Below are 22,496 nucleotides of genomic sequence, written 5' to 3'. Positions count from 1 at the left end.
ACCTTCACTGCTTAATAGGCTTCTGGAAAGACAAAGATTCCTGAAGACAAAATACTTCGTACAGATGTACAATAGGCACATCTCTATAAAATGCATGGAGAACCAGAGGTAACATTTTTCAACAAGGTCCATTATGACTCCTGAACACCACTGAGTCTTGCGACAGCCTATCATGAAAATACACAGTGTGTTGCTGGCCATTCTGCAAATCCAGCTAGACTCAACTCAATACCTTCCTGATACTGAAAACTTAAAATCAGGCAAGATTCTGATAAATTAGGTTCTTTCAGTAAATTGAAGATTAATGCCAGTACCAAACCCATTTATAGCCTTGTAGTTTGAATCTGCATGATCTAGGGAAAAAGAATGCAACAGGTTTTAAACAAGCACAAAAGATGAATGGCTGGTGTTACCCAGATGCCTGGTGCGTGGGATCAGAGTGACAGGGCAAGAAGATGGAACTGGCACACCTTGGGTGAAAGGAAGCCGAGCCTCACCCCTGCTAGCACTTCGCGCCTGCCAGGCGAGATGAGAATGGCCAGTAAAGAAATCCTGGGCTTCACCCGGTCTAGGATCTGAAGTCACTGCAGAAAAAATATTCTACCTACCAAATAAAGCTCATGGCCATTCAGATGCTCAAGAACTTTACATTCTATTGACACCGAGTGATAAAAAATATCCCACTTTCTTCCACAGGACGAAATGTAATGTGATTAAATACAAGGGGACTCAGCTCACGTTCAAGCATTTGATGCCTTTAGAATATACCAGTGACTGCAGCAGAGAATGCTGGAGAGACTCAGCACCACCAGCTGTTATTTTGCCATTAGGACCAGAACACACAGAGCTGATTGCTACACCTTAATTGTTACTGAGCTCCCAAAATAATTGTTACTGAGTTCCCAAAATTGTCATACAGGATGCCACAGAAACAAGTAAAGTTCCTTTCATGACCTGAAGAATTTTAGGACTAGATGACCGGGCTTCCTGAGGTGCTCTGCATCCTCTGTACTCACAAATACCAGAGGCAAATAAATAAGGGAAGAAAACCACTGACAATTCTAAACTGTAATCCATGCAGAAATCTATAAATAAAATGGACATCAAGGACAGATGAGGGTTTTCAAAAGCACCTTTATAATTGAGGTGCACAGCTCCCAGGAGACTGACACTCCAAAATCACAGGGATGCTTTCAAAAATCATACCCTGCAGAGTTCAATTTTCACTCTTAATCTGCTTTCAAATTTTAGCAGCTAATTCTGGCGAGGCAGCTACGAACTGCAACTGTCCATCAGGAAGGACGTTTTGTTATTACAACTCTTTCACAGTATACCGAGGAAAAAGAGTACATGCATTTACGTGAGCATATAATCCCTTAATTTACTAGACCTGTACTTAAACACACCCCTTTCTACAATACAAAAAATTAATTCAGGTAACTACTTATAAAACCATGTGGCTGCTAGGAGAACATCACTGGCACGTTGCTAATATTAAGTCTTATACGTTCCTTTGTTCAGCATTATTTGGAACAAATCCCATGGCAGTTAAAAACTAAGTATTTTAAAAGCAAGGATACATCTTTTGTCATTTTTGTTTAACCTGGACATCTAAACAATCTAAAAAGTCTTGGAAAGCAGAGACCAGTGTCCTGGTACAATACAATGGAACGCTGTCCTGAAACTACTGCTTTAGCAATATTCCCCTAGTGATAATTACATCCAATGCAGCTCACAGGTGAATGCATGTTGTATAGACAGACTGGGGTATTTGGCGGCTGTCTATGTATCTATCTAAATTTTAGGACACGTTCACAAAGAATTACAAAGCGTTCTGTCCTCCTTTGAGGCTATGGAAGTGTTTAGATATTAAATCAAACCTGTTAATTAAAAATCTTCTATGTTTGGAGCCGGGTGGGTCTTTTCCTGGAAGGCCATGAATTGAAATCAAGGTCAGGTTGTTGAACTTCAGATGGGGACTGTGGAAAGAGAAACAAAACGCCGCAGGTCAGCCGGTGTAAGTCTGCCGAGGCTCCGCTTGGTACGAGCGTAACGCGAGTGCATTTCAACATAGGGTTACACGCAGTGCTCACACTTAGCTTCCCAGCCCATCACCGTGATTTACGTTGTGCAGCATACAGCACAGTATCGTCTCAGTCCCGACAGAGATATTTAGACTCTACCCTGTAACTAACAAGCTCTGTTCCTAAGACCTTCTGGCAGGACTTAACTTCCATGACTACAGAAGGACCGTAAGACCACCGAGTCTTTGCTCAAACACCTTTGCTGTGCAAAACTCACCTTCTGTAAGCTGGGGGAAAGGAAAAAGGGATTCCTGACACCTGGTAATTTGTCTGCTTCCCGCAACAGGTCTGCTGAAATTAGGGGGGCATTTCAACGGAACAGCATAGATTTTAATTCTCTGTTCGGAGGATACAGAAAGTAACTCCTTTACGCAGGCCAGGTACAAAGTGTTTTGTCGTTGCACGAAGGTGCGGGTGTCTTTGGACACAAAAAGAAGAATACTTTCCACCGTAGTTTCATTAACACCAGCGTGTGGGGGGGAACAAGACTGACAGTATGTTGAACTAGATGTGACCTGACATTTAAAAACAAATAAATATTATGAGTGATTAAGCCTTCTAATCTTCAAGGCTTTCTGTAAGTTAAGTATGGATTGATGCAAATGGTACAAAGGAATCAGAATGTTTTTTATCAACCAATGTTAATTTGTTATTCATACGTTTAAAAAATATATTCAAACAAAGTTAAAGGTCATACTTAAACCAAGGAATTTCAAGGTTATGGCTGCCCCTCTCAAAATGCATATTAATAGTTTAATTCTGGATTATGGATTATCTATGGTAAATCTCCATGCATACTCAGGCCGAGGGCAATGTAATAAATAACCTTAATGTAACAGAGTGCATATATTTATACAGATTATGGGCCTGATTCTCATTTAAATTAAGGTCACTCTGCAGAGGTGGGTGTAAACAGAATTTGCTCTTCATTTGTGGCCACATGATGCTGGCCGAGTGATACAAAGCAGTCTTCATGTAAATGAGAGTTAGCCCGACACGTTAAGCTGAATTTGAAGCGTACAGAATGCCATCTGCACTCATGGAGCAACCCTAGTGGGGTGCAAATGTGAACAATTACAATAACTTTACACATTAAATAATACGACTCCCTGGCACTTAGTTTACATGTAATTATGAGGAAAATGACTACAACAGCACATAAACATCCTAGACATTCTCCTATCCTGCCTGCCCTCACACACAGCAATGAAGTTTCTTTTCAGCTCAGGAGCTGAAATCATCTCTGTCCATGCTGCATGGCCTCTTGCCAACAGGTCTCCAAACCCAGGTGCTACAGTAACATTAAGTTTAAATTGTATTAACAATATTTAGGATGAAAATGTTGCAAGCAAGCATCAGAAAAATGGCAGCGTGAAGGCCCTAGGCAACATTAATATGCCTCTTCTGCATGATTGCACTGCGATGCACTTTATCGATCTGGTCACATACTATTTTCTTCTGCAGATGCTCTACCTCTATTTAGTGCATACACCGTCATCCAGTATTTCCACAGTCATATGGTATTTGTTCAGTTCTTCCCCATTGAGCGTGAGGCTTCCATTCAGACCTTTCACTCAGTACAATTTACTAACTAATGATTTACTTCTACCTCAGCGCTCCCATGGCATTCCCATATGCCCCAAACATTAATTCATGTTTCCCATTCATTAATCTTGTAGGCATCAAAATGTTGATTAGCATCTCCTTAGAATACTGTGATGAAATGAGTCATATCTTTGATTCCCGTTTCACATTGAGAAAAATCAAGGCACAAAGAAAATGGGATTAAAGCTACCAAAAGGCGTGCTGATGTTGGAGGCAGAACTGAGGAGCCCCAGAGGCTGGTACCTGGCAGTGCCCCGTGCCCAGCGTGCGGGCACACTGCCCTCACGGGTCCGAGGGGCCGCAGAGCTCCGGGCAGAACTTCACACGAGTAACGGTCCCATTTTCAAACAGAAAGGTAACGTTCTTCCTCAGCTAGGAATCAGAATCTGTTAAATGTTTAAGCACAGGCTGGCATTTGTGAAAATGACCAGAATATTTAAATAAAGTAAGTAAAAAAGAAAATCTAGTAACTTGCATTACAATAGCTTGATTTCAGAACTGTAGCTGGTGAGCCTAACCTTAGGATTTTAAACATATATATATATACACACATATATATACACATATATATATATACACACACATACACATACAGGCACTTTAACACAAGCCCGAAAACTACAGGCAAGCTGTCGGTGCTCAGCCATGGCTGCAGTCAGCACGGGGACGCCGAGTTGCGGGGAGGTAACCAGTTTGAGTATTTTGACCAGTGACTGTCAGGCACATTACACGCTCTGTATCATTCCCCCCCCCACATAGCGTCATTATTTCTAGGCTAACAAAAGGATGGCTTATTTATTATGGCTTTTGATTCCTTACTGTTGCCTAAAAGCTCTTAATAACTAAAAAACCAACAAAGAGTGTCAAAGATCTGGAAGCTGCTATTTAAAATGCCAATTTTGAAGCAAACTCTGAATGGAACAAAACCTCCTTTCATGCCTTAGAAATGAAAATGATTTCCAAAGGTCTTTTATGACACAGAGTATGCCCCCACCCTGCCCAACTAAGCAAACACCAGGACACTTCATTATTGCATGTGTACTACCTTCACTGCTTAATAGGCTTCTGGAAAGACAAAGATTCCTGAAGACAAAATACTTCGTACAGATGTACAATAGGCACATCTCTATAAAATGCATGGAGAACCAGAGGTAACATTTTTCAACAAGGTCCATTATGACTCCTGAACACCACTGAGTCTTGCGACAGCCTATCATGAAAATACACAGTGTGTTGCTGGCCATTCTGCAAATCCAGCTAGACTCAACTCAATACCTTCCTGATACTGAAAACTTAAAATCAGGCAAGATTCTGATAAATTAGGTTCTTTCAGTAAATTGAAGATTAATGCCAGTACCAAACCCATTTATAGCCTTGTAGTTTGAATCTGCATGATCTAGGGAAAAAGAATGCAACAGGTTTTAAACAAGCACAAAAGATGAATGGCTGGTGTTACCCAGATGCCTGGTGCGTGGGATCAGAGTGACAGGGCAAGAAGATGGAACTGGCACACCTTGGGTGAAAGGAAGCCGAGCCTCACCCCTGCTAGCACTTCGCGCCTGCCAGGCGAGATGAGAATGGCCAGTAAAGAAATCCTGGGCTTCACCCGGTCTAGGATCTGAAGTCACTGCAGAAAAAATATTCTACCTACCAAATAAAGCTCATGGCCATTCAGATGCTCAAGAACTTTACATTCTATTGACACCGAGTGATAAAAAATATCCCACTTTCTTCCACAGGACGAAATGTAATGTGATTAAATACAAGGGGACTCAGCTCACGTTCAAGCATTTGATGCCTTTAGAATATACCAGTGACTGCAGCAGAGAATGCTGGAGAGACTCAGCACCACCAGCTGTTATTTTGCCATTAGGACCAGAACACACAGAGCTGATTGCTACACCTTAATTGTTACTGAGCTCCCAAAATAATTGTTACTGAGTTCCCAAAATTGTCATACAGGATGCCACAGAAACAAGTAAAGTTCCTTTCATGACCTGAAGAATTTTAGGACTAGATGACCGGGCTTCCTGAGGTGCTCTGCATCCTCTGTACTCACAAATACCAGAGGCAAATAAATAAGGGAAGAAAACCACTGACAATTCTAAACTGTAATCCATGCAGAAATCTATAAATAAAATGGACATCAAGGACAGATGAGGGTTTTCAAAAGCACCTTTATAATTGAGGTGCACAGCTCCCAGGAGACTGACACTCCAAAATCACAGGGATGCTTTCAAAAATCATACCCTGCAGAGTTCAATTTTCACTCTTAATCTGCTTTCAAATTTTAGCAGCTAATTCTGGCGAGGCAGCTACGAACTGCAACTGTCCATCAGGAAGGACGTTTTGTTATTACAACTCTTTCACAGTATACCGAGGAAAAAGAGTACATGCATTTACGTGAGCATATAATCCCTTAATTTACTAGACCTGTACTTAAACACACCCCTTTCTACAATACAAAAAATTAATTCAGGTAACTACTTATAAAACCATGTGGCTGCTAGGAGAACATCACTGGCACGTTGCTAATATTAAGTCTTATACGTTCCTTTGTTCAGCATTATTTGGAACAAATCCCATGGCAGTTAAAAACTAAGTATTTTAAAAGCAAGGATACATCTTTTGTCATTTTTGTTTAACCTGGACATCTAAACAATCTAAAAAGTCTTGGAAAGCAGAGACCAGTGTCCTGGTACAATACAATGGAACGCTGTCCTGAAACTACTGCTTTAGCAATATTCCCCTAGTGATAATTACATCCAATGCAGCTCACAGGTGAATGCATGTTGTATAGACAGACTGGGGTATTTGGCGGCTGTCTATGTATCTATCTAAATTTTAGGACACGTTCACAAAGAATTACAAAGCGTTCTGTCCTCCTTTGAGGCTATGGAAGTGTTTAGATATTAAATCAAACCTGTTAATTAAAAATCTTCTATGTTTGGAGCCGGGTGGGTCTTTTCCTGGAAGGCCATGAATTGAAATCAAGGTCAGGTTGTTGAACTTCAGATGGGGACTGTGGAAAGAGAAACAAAACGCCGCAGGTCAGCCGGTGTAAGTCTGCCGAGGCTCCGCTTGGTACGAGCGTAACGCGAGTGCATTTCAACATAGGGTTACACGCAGTGCTCACACTTAGCTTCCCAGCCCATCACCGTGATTTACGTTGTGCAGCATACAGCACAGTATCGTCTCAGTCCCGACAGAGATATTTAGACTCTACCCTGTAACTAACAAGCTCTGTTCCTAAGACCTTCTGGCAGGACTTAACTTCCATGACTACAGAAGGACCGTAAGACCACCGAGTCTTTGCTCAAACACCTTTGCTGTGCAAAACTCACCTTCTGTAAGCTGGGGGAAAGGAAAAAGGGATTCCTGACACCTGGTAATTTGTCTGCTTCCCGCAACAGGTCTGCTGAAATTAGGGGGGCATTTCAACGGAACAGCATAGATTTTAATTCTCTGTTCGGAGGATACAGAAAGTAACTCCTTTACGCAGGCCAGGTACAAAGTGTTTTGTCGTTGCACGAAGGTGCGGGTGTCTTTGGACACAAAAAGAAGAATACTTTCCACCGTAGTTTCATTAACACCAGCGTGTGGGGGGGAACAAGACTGACAGTATGTTGAACTAGATGTGACCTGACATTTAAAAACAAATAAATATTATGAGTGATTAAGCCTTCTAATCTTCAAGGCTTTCTGTAAGTTAAGTATGGATTGATGCAAATGGTACAAAGGAATCAGAATGTTTTTTATCAACCAATGTTAATTTGTTATTCATACGTTTAAAAAATATATTCAAACAAAGTTAAAGGTCATACTTAAACCAAGGAATTTCAAGGTTATGGCTGCCCCTCTCAAAATGCATATTAATAGTTTAATTCTGGATTATGGATTATCTATGGTAAATCTCCATGCATACTCAGGCCGAGGGCAATGTAATAAATAACCTTAATGTAACAGAGTGCATATATTTATACAGATTATGGGCCTGATTCTCATTTAAATTAAGGTCACTCTGCAGAGGTGGGTGTAAACAGAATTTGCTCTTCATTTGTGGCCACATGATGCTGGCCGAGTGATACAAAGCAGTCTTCATGTAAATGAGAGTTAGCCCGACACGTTAAGCTGAATTTGAAGCGTACAGAATGCCATCTGCACTCATGGAGCAACCCTAGTGGGGTGCAAATGTGAACAATTACAATAACTTTACACATTAAATAATACGACTCCCTGGCACTTAGTTTACATGTAATTATGAGGAAAATGACTACAACAGCACATAAACATCCTAGACATTCTCCTATCCTGCCTGCCCTCACACACAGCAATGAAGTTTCTTTTCAGCTCAGGAGCTGAAATCATCTCTGTCCATGCTGCATGGCCTCTTGCCAACAGGTCTCCAAACCCAGGTGCTACAGTAACATTAAGTTTAAATTGTATTAACAATATTTAGGATGAAAATGTTGCAAGCAAGCATCAGAAAAATGGCAGCGTGAAGGCCCTAGGCAACATTAATATGCCTCTTCTGCATGATTGCACTGCGATGCACTTTATCGATCTGGTCACATACTATTTTCTTCTGCAGATGCTCTACCTCTATTTAGTGCATACACCGTCATCCAGTATTTCCACAGTCATATGGTATTTGTTCAGTTCTTCCCCATTGAGCGTGAGGCTTCCATTCAGACCTTTCACTCAGTACAATTTACTAACTAATGATTTACTTCTACCTCAGCGCTCCCATGGCATTCCCATATGCCCCAAACATTAATTCATGTTTCCCATTCATTAATCTTGTAGGCATCAAAATGTTGATTAGCATCTCCTTAGAATACTGTGATGAAATGAGTCATATCTTTGATTCCCGTTTCACATTGAGAAAAATCAAGGCACAAAGAAAATGGGATTAAAGCTACCAAAAGGCGTGCTGATGTTGGAGGCAGAACTGAGGAGCCCCAGAGGCTGGTACCTGGCAGTGCCCCGTGCCCAGCGTGCGGGCACACTGCCCTCACGGGTCCGAGGGGCCGCAGAGCTCCGGGCAGAACTTCACACGAGTAACGGTCCCATTTTCAAACAGAAAGGTAACGTTCTTCCTCAGCTAGGAATCAGAATCTGTTAAATGTTTAAGCACAGGCTGGCATTTGTGAAAATGACCAGAATATTTAAATAAAGTAAGTAAAAAAGAAAATCTAGTAACTTGCATTACAATAGCTTGATTTCAGAACTGTAGCTGGTGAGCCTAACCTTAGGATTTTAAACATATATATATATACACACATATATATACACATATATATATACACACACACATACACATACAGGCACTTTAACACAAGCCCGAAAACTACAGGCAAGCTGTCGGTGCTCAGCCATGGCTGCAGTCAGCACGGGGACGCCGAGTTGCGGGGAGGTAACCAGTTTGAGTATTTTGACCAGTGACTGTCAGGCACATTACACGCTCTGTATCATTTCCCCCCCCCACATAGCGTCATTATTTCTAGGCTAACAAAAGGATGGCTTATTTATTATGGCTTTTGATTCCTTACTGTTGCCTAAAAGCTCTTAATAACTAAAAAACCAACAAAGGCTCTGAGAAACAGGCAGGGCGCGTTGGGAGAGTGAATGTCTTGTGTGCTTCCAATATATATAGCAATGCCTAATGTGAAGTAGGGGAAAGCAGAGGTTTCTGTTTGGTGAAAAAGTCTTCAAGTTAAGAGCCTGAACCAATGCAACATTAAACAAGTGCACCTGCATTTTAGAAGCAAACAATTCCAGCAGGGATTCATGTTGCTGTGGATACAAAGGGAAGAACAGCTCAAAGATACTGGTAAAGCAGGGAGGGATTAGAGTATCTAGGGAAATAAGTAAAAGGTATTGGGTTTCATTGCACAGTTCTAGAGGACAGCCACAAAAAAAAAAAAAAAGTCTCAACGCCCTTATCCTCGGAATAAAATAGGATTGCCAATTTACTGCGAGCAGAGTCAAAGGAACAAACAAAGTTTCAGAACGTTGTTTATATATATCCTGGCATTTGTGAATCTGTTGGAATATTCCTTGCTAGTTTTTCTGGATTTTTTGCCTGATGACTTGCTACCTTTTTATTCCTTGTGTGCATGGTGTAATGATGGAGGCTTAGATGGTGGAAACTGCCCAAACAAATGATTTAATTAATTGCTTTCATTAAACCCCTCATTATCACAAATAATAAGTCAAATCACTTTTGTTACAAAAAATAAAGTGCGGTGAAGTAGTATGCATGAACCTGCTTCAGTTTATTTGAAATGAAGCGCTGTGCTTTTTATTTTTGCAGTCATTTATAAAAACCAAAATAAAAAAGGGAGAGCGAAGATAATGCTTCATCTGGCTGCCAGAATTGGTAACTGTGCACTGTTCTCCTGGATGCATCATCTTTAAACGGTAACTTTCAGATCTGGAATTATGACCTATCCAAAAATAAAGCCCCAATTATGCTGTATCCTCAACTTTGCTGCAGCAGAGCACTTGTAAAAATGCCAGCTCTCAAGCATTCTGAAACTGCTAACAAATTGTCTGGTTTCAGCACTGGATACTGAAAACTTAGATGTGATAGACGTGATGAATTCTTCCATTAATCAAACTTTGGAATCAGAGAAATCTCTGTCCTGCAACAAAAAAAGGAACCTTAAGATTTTTCTGGGGAGCAAGGAGCCCAGAATGAGAGATGACTACTCCCAGCAGGCAATAAGCTGGCACTGGAGGCACAGAAACTCCAGGTGCCCAGGTGTAAGCCTCACTGTAAAAGGCAGATGCAGACAGTAGTTCTCCGTTTCCCAAATAATACAACAATTTCTCCAAAGTAGGATTTTTTTAAGGGAAGATCAGCAACCCAAACATTTCAAGAACAAAGTAACCGGGACGTGACTTGGAGAAGAGACTGCTCCAAAAGGAAAAGGGTTTCTAACACTTCTTCCAGCTCTACACAAAACTACAAATAGAAACGCTCAGCTTAACAAAGGTTGCTGACATTAGTAAGAACACAGAACCCCCCACTCATTCATATTTTCACTAAAGAATAATTACATTACTTAGTACTACAGACTTTCCTTGAGCACCCCTTATGAGTAACGTGTTTTCATATCGCCGCCACACTAAATTGCTTTTGTTTGCTTGGACAAAGCCCGCTGCCTTCGCGGGCAGAGCTGTAAAAGCCGTCACCCTTCTCTCCGCTTCCTCCCACTCTCTGGGCAGCTGCATTTGACTCGCGAGTAAGAATCAACACAAAATCAAGTATGAAGAGATGTGAGAACATAGCAAAACCGTCTCCCTGTATGATGCCCATGATGCCATTCCAGCAGTACGAAGGCCCTGCAACCGATCCTACAGCACTTGGTTATGAAGCTTTTAGTAAGAGAGTCAGGAACAGAAGCAGCAGAAAGGGTTTATTGTTTGGATCAACAATTACCAAAGCGTCTGTTCTCATGAACCTTATGTAAGTGCATCAATTACAGACCTCAGAACAGGATTTCAGCTTAACTGCTGACCAACAGATGTCCATCTAGAAGTTATCCCTCTTTAATTACAAGTAAACAAAGATAAGCCAGTTCTCCATTGGATCAACCTTAGGAAAAAGTGTTAAGATTGTGAATGAATTTGCTCAATGAAAGAAGGGATAACAATAAAGTCTTTACTGGGACACTTTTCAATGCAAGGGTCAAGAAAGGGGGATTCCCCATATTCCTTTGTTCTATAAACTGCGCCCACGATGACTCTTCCTCCCAGGACCAGTGATAGCTGTATCAAGAACACCACCGACCGAAAGAACAAGGGAAGTGAATCCAATTGTCAGGAGCCCACATTTCATTGTCTGCCACTTTTGGCAGGGGGGACAGGTAAGGCAGGTGCTTACTTCAGAGGGAGAATTCGCAGCTTTCTCTTCCCAGAACAAGACTCTCTCCATTCCAAGACAGGCCACAGCACGGGTGAAATCCACCACTCTTTTCATTTCAGAAATTCTTCTGAATTGTTCAGAACAGAGATCAAATGGAAAATGTTTGGTTCTGACTTTGATTTTGAACACACTGAAGATGTAATTTCTTTAAAAACAAAAAAGCTACTTTTTTAAAATGACACCTCAGCAAAATATTTCATCACGTCCCAGTTACTTCCTCCCGATACCAAAACAACACTCTCCCTTCAAAAACTTACATTTTCATGGAACAGTGCTTTTTATTAAAGTACTGATTATTCAGAAACTTCCCACCAGATTTACTGGTGATTCATTTTATCAATGCTATATTCCAAAGAAGAGCAGCCTCTAAACCCAGGCCATGAAAGCCACCGCTGTCACCAATTCTGCCATCACAGCAAGAACCATTAAGAGGTGAAGTAATGCTTGCTTTGACCCCTAACACCCCTCAGGGATGCTGCCAGTGTTCCTCTCTCCCCAGCGGGCAGCTCTTCCGCGCTGGGTCTCTCTCCGAACTTTTAATTTGATGGTTGATTCTACACAGGATTTGGAGGCACCTCCTTGGTGCCAGCAGTCTAGTGCCCACTATCACTAACACAACAAATAAAAAAAACCCAAACCCAAACCAACCCCACAAACTTTCCATAAACTTTCCAAGCACCGTTTTTAAGATATGCATGTTTTTTGCCCCCACCGTGCCTACTGAAAGATGTTCTCTTTCCACAGCGCTAATTCTAACTACGGCCCATATTTGTTGGGTGCCAATTTATATCTGCCTGAACTGGGTAAGGACATCAGTCATGAACTACAACAGCTGGGGCTCTTTCCAGCTTTGAGATAAGCTTATTCTTGCAAAGCTTCTTTTGCCCCAGAATCATCACTTTACCTCCTTTTCTTCAAGCAATATTTTCGGCTTCCTTCTTCGCTCTCACTAAACCCTGTAGCCCCTTGGACCCTGGCTCATGTGGTGTCCCTCCCCTGTAGCAGCCAACCCATCCTCAACACCCCATCTCAAAAGCTGTTCCTCTCCAGTTTGATTTGGATTCTCCTGCTAGGGGACATCCTCTCCCTTTTTCTCCTTTAAGTGGTTAGTCCTAGGTTCCCCTCCAACTTGGAATTTCAATGCTTGTCTCTCTCTCAGCCTCTGTGCTGACCCCTTTCCTAGACAATATAAATAAAACATTAGCAACTCTGACTCTGCTGCATTTCAGTTCTTTTATTAATTTCTCCTTTTTTAATGTAGCTTTGCACCACCCCACGATTTGATTTCTCCCTGAACATTACCAGACATGTCTTCTTTCAAACTCCCATCCAGATCATAACTCAATTTTCCGAAACAACTCAGGCACCCTTCTGTCACTGCTTTTATCCCTCCTAACCACCCCTCATTTCCCAGCAACTGGTTTTGCTTTCCTAACCCACGTCAACTCAGCTTTCCCTATTCTTTTTTGCACCATTCTTCCCTAGTGATTGTGGCTCTTTACTGTAATTCAGTTGAGCCTTTTTGCCTTTGTTAGACTAATTCTTTCCCACACTTTGCTTCTCAACCCATATTGACCTTTGCAATTCTACCACTAAGCTCTTCTCTCTCCCTTAACCACCCTCGTTAAGCTTTCTTCTCAGAAGTCTCTTTGATTCCACATCTTGCCCATACTTGCAAGGTGTATGCCAGGCTGGGAACGTGTGTATCCATTAGCACCAGTAACATAAAAACACTGGAGTACGGCATTTAAGAGCAAACTTAAAACAAAGTCTTAAGCACTTGCTTACTTACATATTTGCCTATTTACTCCTTTAGCATAATATCACTTCAAATGTGAACTGCCTTAACATTCTGCACTGAGAAACACTGCGAGCATCAGCTGAGTTTCTGTAGCAAAGTACAAACCAAATTACGACTCATCTGACAACCCAGCTGCAGATTTCTTAGGAGGCTCTTTCAAAAACTGCAGCATTCACTCAAGAACGGTGGTACTTCCAGGATCCAGCTCATTAAAATCAGCATGGCCAAGTCCTTACAGCGCGAATTGTTATGGGACAGAACAGGAAAAGCTAAACAACAGCTAAAGCCGTTTCCTGGGCCCCCACAAAATGCGTAGCTGAGTCGGGCACATCCACACACTTACCAGGGAACACCCCTAGCCACAAAGATTACAAGATCAGCACTACCATCCCAAACGTAATTTGGCTTTGAATTTGACCAAATCAAAGTACCATCCAACCACTGCTTCAGCGAGAGCATTTCCTTACTAAAATTTCAATTTCCATTCCATAAATGTTACAGCATTTCATCCTGTTCGAAGCATAAAACAGGGCAATTATTTTTCTAGACAGAAAATGAGGGATATCTGACGATGGCCTTGGTAGTTACAGTCTCTAGCTGTTTAAATCTAATCACCTGGCAGATTCAAAATCACAGTTGAGAGACATCAACACCATTTTCCACAAATAAAGATACCAACAATTGGGCAGTAAAACTAGACCGTGGTTGAAATTTTCCTGTTTTGTCTGCTCCTACGTGAATGCTTCAGCGAGTAACATCCAGTACAAATTCCAGCCTGTTAACAGGACATTTTTAATATTATTTGCCAATCACCCGTGTTAAAACTAAGGGTTGGTTTTGGTTTGGTTTTTTTATGGCTGTCTACTTACCAGACCCAAGTTTTCTATATTATTGCAGAGGAGATTAATGTTTTGACTCTGTGATGGTGCTTGGTGCAGATTTGGCAATGCTGCCTCCACAGAGATGAGAACGCACGTGCCCTAGAAAAGCCCACGGATGTCAAAAGGTAGACTTCCCTTGAATTTGAAGGGCTTGAGATCTGTACCAACACTTTTGCCCTAGCTTACGGCCAAGGACCATACATACTCTTCCTGACAAGAGCAGCACACAGAGAGAGAAGGTACTCATGAAAGCAGCATGTTCTGAGGCACCACCCCAGCTCCATGTCCTCTTGACAGAAAGCTGGCAGCCCTGGAAGGACAGGGACACGGCTGGTGGAGGAGCCAGCCGGGCCAAAATTCCTGATCTCAAACATCTGCATGTAGCAGCTGCGGATCTGGGCCTCGCAGCACCTCCAGCCCTGGCAGCCCGATGAGCACAGCTGCCTCGCTGATATTGCATCCCCTAACGTAAAACAGCTCTGAGAGGTGCAGCACCACAAAGCCGTGCAATGCCCATCTCCTCACCAGGGCAACGCGACTCTTCTCCAACAGCTCCCTCCCCAACGGCCCATGCCCTGTAGCTCACACAAAATTGAAATCGTGCCTGATTAATGCAGAGATGCTGCTGACCGCCGCGCGCCTGGCGAAACAAACTGCACCCCACGATGTGGTACAGTTCCCACCACCACGCAGCACTGTGGAGCTCCATCTAACCTAACCCATACGCCTCAGAAGTCTGGGCAACCCAGACAGCACAGCATGCAGCGAAGATTCACCTATCTTAAGTACTCCCACCTCTCATCTCAAACTGCATTCAGACTCATCCCCTTCCTGGGAGCTGGGGGTAATCCCAGCAATCCAGAAAAGGAACCTTAACATTTCAGCTCATCAAGCATTCAGAAAAAACAAGCAAGAACCTTCAAACAGTGATCTCCATTTGTCACAACCCTCGCTCTGCCCCAGTTCAAGTACATACGTATATCCGGGTAACAGGAATCAAACCGACACTGGTCGCTAGAGGAAAGGATCACAACTTAACCGGCCAGCTAATTTTTTCTCCGCTGCAGTATCTGAACAGTCTTCTGTGCTTCCAAACCAACCCACAGGCAGTTTACAGACTGCTTTGAAGAACTCCCCCACAAGAACCCTGGGAAACAAATTTCAAACAAAGCAAAATAAATCTGAACAGAAGAGAAAGTACATCTCCTCCATTGCTTCAGCAGAGCGCTGGGAAGCCTACAGGCAGTGTTTGCACTTGGAGTGCCGCTTTATTTGCTTGGAACTGCATGGACCAGAGGGGTACCAGATGCTTCGGGTAGTCAGGTTACCAAGCTCTGTACAGAGCTGCTAAGCAGCCGTGCTAGTGTCATACTTAGCCACTGGGAGAGGTATGATCAATGCGGAATGTAATTCCAGAAAAATTCTTGTGACTCATTTCAACCGTGAAACAGGCCTTTAGGAGAAAGCCACTCTTCCCAAGATCAGTTTTAACATGCAATGAGAAGCTATGAGTATCCATCAATAAACAGTAACAAAAGACAATCCACAAATACCTACAAATTTAAAGCGTGAAAGAATAGTTTGGGCTCAGACAGATGTTTGCGTACGGTTAGAGGGCAAGTACTTAACGTTGAAACAATCTTAAGAGTAAAAGCTGTCTCTGAAGCAAGACTCTAACTATAAAAGCCCCCCATATCAATGCTAATTGAGTATCATTTTTTGGCGGAGGCATGTCAAATGGCTGTTAGGAAGGCTGATCCCAACCCATATCCTCTCCCCTAGTTTATGTCTGGTATCAGGCACTGACAGCGCTCATTGTGATCCTGACTGCGCAACAAGGCGAGATATGACCTATCTTATTTATCTCTGTCACAACTTGATCTCCATTCACCAGAGATGATGGAAGGCAACAATGTCTGAAGGACGCAGGCCCAGTGACACTGAACACATGGTCGACTACAACATTGTTCTGCATTTGCCTTGGTATGAAAAACAGGCAGTCAAAAGGAAGCACATGTATATCAATCCCTGTGGCAAAGACAGATAGCATAAAACAATGAAGATCACTACACCATTCAGTACATGTTAGCTCTGTGATCAGCAAGTAAGCACTAACTATTTAATTAGTCAACTAATTAGTGACAGGCAACATGGAAGGCTTCAGATGTTCTCAGACAAATGCAAAGATAAAAAGCCTAATTAAACAGCAAGCATTATGCTAACTATTGCCAAACAGGACAGATGTGCAGGATATTGTGTAATACGGTGCTGCCAGATAACAGCAGTTGTAGCTGCTCTCTCAGACACCGTGTTTTAAAAATCCCTGCCATTTCCAAGCTCAGATCCCTTGAACTCACAAAGGGAGACACCGTCCTGCAGACAAAACCTCACAGATTCACTGCCTTAGATGCTAATTCTGCTTTAAGAAAAAAGTTCAGGGCTTTGACAAAAAAACACTTTAATCCATTTGCTTTTCCAATGCAATAATTACTTTAATGCACCCACGTGGAAAGGGAAATGTATTTCACAACGTTTTCATACAAAATATTGTGATCTTGCCACCATTCATTGCTATTTTGCGTAGCACATTATGTATATTTCCGACGTCCGCGGAGAATAAGTCATTGTTTACACCAGAGGTTGGATTAAGGAGGTTTTCGACATCATGGATTAAAAAGGGTTTTCCCTATAATCGGAAGACAATAACGCTTTCCACAGCTATATGCAAAGAGGTGGATAAAAAGCTAATTGGTTCACTACGCTGGAACCAACGACAAGATACTGCTGTGAGCAAGCTCTCTGCATTCTTGCAGCCAAACTTCAATCACCTGCTGTCAGGGCGTGCTGGTTAGCGTGCTGCGCCGCGAATCATCCGCCAGAACAAACTGAAAATACCAGCTTTTGACTTGTGTGTTCTTCTGGCCTAGCGCTGCTGTCATGACCATCATTCTTAAATTATCAAAGAACACAAGAAACAACAAAACCCTGCCCTCCTGGTAAACTTGTATGTAGCGATGAAGTTATTTTCTAAAGCATCTCAGTATTTGGGAACACAAAAAGATTAAAATGCTGGGCTGTAGCTTAGGTACATCCAGGGGAACACTGGTTTAACCGAGGACTAGGCCATGCAGTATCCCCAATCCTAGTTGTTCACACTTTTAAAAATAAATCATTTAATCGCAGTTGGTATTTCTCATGCTGAACCTCACCTCCAAGAGCTGGTATTTGAAGAACTCTGAACTGAACCCATTACACCTTTTCTCATATCCATAGGTACCGATATTCCGTACTTGTGAAGCAGACCTTACACTTGCAAATATTTTTCAGATACAATCTTCATTGAATACTTGCAAATTGAATATTTAAAACCATTTTTTAATTTATAAATTTAGTATACACATACTTGATCTCAGTGGGGATGACAAAAAAAGTTTCAAAAACTTCCTTTAGTCTTAAATCGGACGTCATTGACGTAATTTGTCAGTGTTAGTGGCTCATAGTACTGCAAATGTAAGCGGGGGGCACGCACATATTTACTGGAATGTCTGATAAAACTCTTTTTCTTGTAATCCCCCCCCAGACCAAGTCACTCAAGGGAAACTAAAAATAAATAAAACTTGTAATTTAGCTTAACTCCTCTTTGGCGTTTCTCTGACTCGATTCACTCCGACGCTGAAAGGGCTTTCTCCCCACATCCTACAACAAAGGGGAGGCAGGGGCGCCAGTCAGCACTAACAGTTTGGAGGGCAGAGAACAATAGCGCTGAGACTGCGTGCCGCTGGGCTGAGCTGCTCTTTCACAAGGGGAGCATTTGTTCAGTCGCTCCTTCTCCTTCAGGACTGGACACTGCTCGGAGTTTACACCGCTCTAACAAACGCTCTGATGCTGCTGCAACTCATAGAAGCCTTGTCTTAGTGCTGGAGAGTGACCTAAGTCCTGGCTTTGTGCAAGGGGAAGCAGATAATTGCACTGCCCAGGAGGAGCCTCATGCAGGAATTGTGGGAATCACAATTCCTTCCCCGCTTGCCACGCTCCTGCAGGGAAGTTAATTACTGCAGCGATTTATGATGCAACTCACTCCCCCCTTCCACAGCGTCTCAGCTCCGCTGCCCAGCTCGCTGCAGCCCCGCGTGCGTGGCACACACGGAGCGTGCGCCTCCGGAGCCGCTTTCACACCTGTACCTCCGGACAGCCCACCGCGCGTGGCGAGGGAGCCCAGGCTCTGCCTGCGTTACGCCGGCGCGGCCGCCTCCCTCCTTCGCCCGCTTCTCGAATAAAACATTCATATGCACCCTAAAGAAAAGCAGCACTATAGCTGGAAACACGTCTGCATGCGATTACACTCCAAGAAGAAAAATCAGCAGGAGATATTTATTTGAATGGTGAACATGAATAATGAGATCACCTCCACTGACCTAGCGTTAGATTAAGCCCAGTTCTCCAGGGCTCAGAGTACCCCGAGCGTTAGGGAGAAGCCTCCCCTACTGGCAGGTTGTTCCATATACTCATTTGCAGCATTTCTGTGCTGCCCTTTGAAATAACGGGCACCGATCTGGGCGCACCGGTGCTCTGACCTCCATGGCAATCTCCATTTCCAGAAACTCCAACCGTAAGGCAGCGAGGCACAGCGAAAGAGTGGAGCGGCGCTTCGTAAGGTGCCAGCTGACAGCACACAGTCCCCTTGGCAGCACGCTCCGCGCGGGTACGGAGCGGTGCCCACGGCTGCTCCGCGGCGCTGCTGCTGAGCGAGGAGACTGAACTTCCCCAGGAGCACAACGGGAGCGAGAGGCAGCCTGCGGCAGCTCTCCACTCAGGAGAGGTAATTCTCATCATTATTCTGCTGTTCAATGAAAAATGTATTTCTTCAGTCTCAAACAAGTTGAAAACACTTGTAAAATCTAGTTCTAATAATTGTTATGTAGGTAAGTGAATTACATCTGTGTGTTGCCATGGTGACTGATAATGTAAAATAATTAAGTATGAAGAATAATGAGGAGAAAACTACTTCCTCTTTTTAAGGATTAGGGGCTTACAAATTGATTCAATCTAGCTATTTTTAGTGCACGTAACCTTTGCAAAGAATGTTAGAAAATTATGAGTAAATTAAACTAAATGGTACTAAAAGGCCTTCACATGGAATCAGAAGACTTTATCTGCTGCTGCTGTGAAAATCTAAAGAAATCCTCTTCCTCAGATTTATACCTATATTAATATAAATTCTGTGACATTTTTCACTAAGCGCTGGCTGCTGGCTTTTTGTGTTCTCGGAGCAATACTCAGTTTCTCTTCACCGGGAGCGCTCCGTTTGCGCAGCGCTGAAGACAAGCACCCTCTCCTATGTACCAGGAGCAGACGTTCTGCAAGCGCTCTTTGCCTGAATATGGTTCAAACAGACCTGCTGGCTGAAAAGCCTTGGAGGCATCTCGGAGGAGGATCCCTACAAAGGGTTGCCCCGCAGACACAGTACTATCTGCATGTCCTGTTCAGTACAGAACGACTTGGCTGCTGGCTGGCAGACTTGGCTGGAGCATAAACATGCTTTGGTTTTCCCTCGCAGTAGTGAATACTGAAAGCATAGTAATAAACAGCACAGGAGGAATAACAAGGAAGTGGCTAGTAGCTCTATAAAGTATATTTTTAACTGAATTTTGAGCGGAACTGAAAGCCTAAAAGGTGCTGAGAACAGCAGGATGAGAGGAAAATTATTTTACCCCAAGAGGGGATGCTCGACAGGAAGTCAGGGACTGAGAAAGCAGCAGGTATTTCTTCTTCGCTGCTCCAGCAACGTAACACCCAGAAAACACTTCAACATTTTCTTCTCTTGCCATATTGATATTTTAATTTGTGATGTTATTAATGGTTGTTGTAGAAATACAAACTCTTGGCTTAACTGAAAAAACAGACAAGATTTTCAGTTCCCTGCCAGCCTCCCCTAGTTTTTGCAGTGAACATTCTGTTGTAACAATCGCATACAGAATTTGAATTTTATATTCACTTCTGCAAGTCTTTAAACATACATACTGGAAATGTTTTGAATCTATGAGGAAAAAAACAATTGCATAAAAGGAATTGCACTGTCACATACACGGTCTGATTTCCTGATAGCCCCCTGGAAGTGGTATGGAGGGGGCACTGGCATAGAAGGTGCAAGCAGCGAGATATCAGAGAGAGCGCACCCCCATCCTAACTTTGGGAAGTCTGTAAAACAGCAGAACTTCTCCTCAGGTTTACTCTGGCTTAGACAGTGCAGGTATAAAAACATTTGCATACATTTATTCCCCTCCTCAACCAGTTTACACAGTTTATTTACTCCAGTTTGGATAACCCAGGGTAACCACAGCAATTCAATTTGCATTTTTACTGCTGAAAAATTATTGAAGTATGCTGATGGCCTGCATTCTTGGTGGGCCACCGAGCAGGCTATGGCTGCCAGAGAGCAGTGTCCTCTGCTAGACCTTTCCCCCATCCACTCTAGTGTCTACAGCAAAAATGGCAGAAGGGCCAGAAATGACAATTTTTTGGTTCCTGAACAATCCCAAACATCAAAAGCCTCATCAGAATCAAAGGTATCAAAAGGTGTTACAGAATCAAAAGCACCACATTGAGATTACAGCTCCACAAGCTTCCATCGTACATTTCTACACAGCTCTGAAAACAGCATCCCAACGAGGTAAGAGAAGGGAGGGACTCAGGCAGTGTCTGTGATCCCACTGGGCACAACCAGCTTTAAAGATCAGTACTTCTCTGGAGCACACAGGAAGGGCTATGGACTTACAGGACTCACATGGACTTCTATAGGAACCTCCACTTACAGGACTTTTGTATAAGAACAACGGTCAAAGAGATTTTAAATATGTGTAATTCTCATTTTCAGTGTGCCTTCACCTTGAGGTGAAGCAACTTCATCAGCACTTCTGAGTTTCAGAGTCAGCCAGGATGCAAGCACGTACCTCTTTACTTCTGCAGGCACTCAGACCTTTAGCATCTAGTGCTTGGGTACAGACTAAAAGCTTGCTTCTAAATGGAGGAAGCAAGCCCCTTCAAACAAAAGGTAACATACTCTCCTCAATAAAGGAAATAAAATTGAAAACATACCAAAAAATAAGCGTTTCCAGAAAAGAGATTCCAACATCGGATGCACCAACCACCACAATTCTAGTGTTGATAGACGCTTTAGATTCCAGTACCAGCTTTCGATTTATGTGGTTCAAGGAATAACTCAACTGCAAAAAAAAAAAAAAATACGTAAAATGACATAGAAATGCATTAAAAAACCCCAGCAAAAGTCCACTAAGAAACATCAAACCATCAGTAATGCACCACCTTGCGTTCACACAACACTTACTCACTGACACGACTAATACTCTGATTTTTCAGTGCACACACAAGGTAAGGCAGTCCATAAATGGTAATAAAATGTTGAAATACACACATGTGCAATAGGTCCCAGAAAATCAGCAAAGCTTAATGGTCTGGCTTCTGGAAAGTATGCTACGGAGTCCTGGTAAGAGAGGAGAAAACACTGCCTCTTCTATAATTTACTACCATTTAGCTAACACCTGGGGAACATACCTTTACATAACTTTAGGGCCATTTTCGTACCTTCTAGAGCAGTTTTTACCCTCGCTGTTTTATTTATGGAAATGGTTTTACTGGTAAATTAATCAGGAACTTCTATCTTGAGTGTCATTTTGTGCTTAATTGAAAACTCTCTTCCAAAATGATAGCGTTAACCTTCTTTTTTGTTTAATAGAGAGCAGCTACACTGAAAGCCAGGCTGTCAAATGAGTAAGCTGGTATCTCAATGCCAACGAGATCAATATATTACCATCAAATTTTTAATTACTAGCTTCTCAGTTTCCATTCTTAATGCATATGCCAGTTAAGACAATGAACTCCATGTATTTTTTTTTTAATTTGTGTCTCTAGGCCTCACTAGCTAACAGATATTCTTAAAACGAATACGCAAGAAAGGGTCAAGAGAGAATATTGCATATGACAATTTTTTTCTGCCCTGAACTATGTTTAGATTTCAAATCTCTGATGAAAGACAGGAAAATACTTCTCATCTTGCAGTACAACATGCTTTGCATTTTTCTTATTGCTTTGGGCAATATCTGGGCAACGCATTTCACAGAATGCATAACTGCGGATTCATAAAGACAGACAAATAGAAAACGGAGCTACTTTTG

At 42.5% G+C, this 22,496-nt stretch overlaps 1 protein-coding gene across 1 annotated transcript in view; it reads right to left on the bottom strand.

The window, feature by feature from the left end:
* CFAP61 (cilia and flagella associated protein 61) overlaps positions 1–22,496 on the bottom strand; it is a gene marked incomplete at its 3' end in the record, with an annotated part of 111,399 nt that overhangs the window by 37,261 nt on the left and 51,642 nt on the right. Inside the window, exons 17-18 of the mRNA XM_035898619.1 lie at positions 21,400–21,527; positions 6,613–6,711 (exon numbers count right to left, since the gene is read on the bottom strand). Coding sequence (XP_035754512.1) covers positions 6,613–6,711; positions 21,400–21,527 — 227 coding nt within the window. The remainder of the gene's footprint in view (positions 1–6,612; positions 6,712–21,399; positions 21,528–22,496) is intronic.

Source organism: Egretta garzetta, unplaced genomic scaffold (assembly GCF_000687185.1).
Source record: "Egretta garzetta isolate BGI_Z169 unplaced genomic scaffold, ASM68718v1 scaffold198, whole genome shotgun sequence".
NCBI lineage: Eukaryota > Metazoa > Chordata > Aves > Pelecaniformes > Ardeidae > Egretta > Egretta garzetta.
Note: the sequence above shows the minus strand (reverse complement) of the source record. Positions and strands in the feature narration are given on the sequence as shown.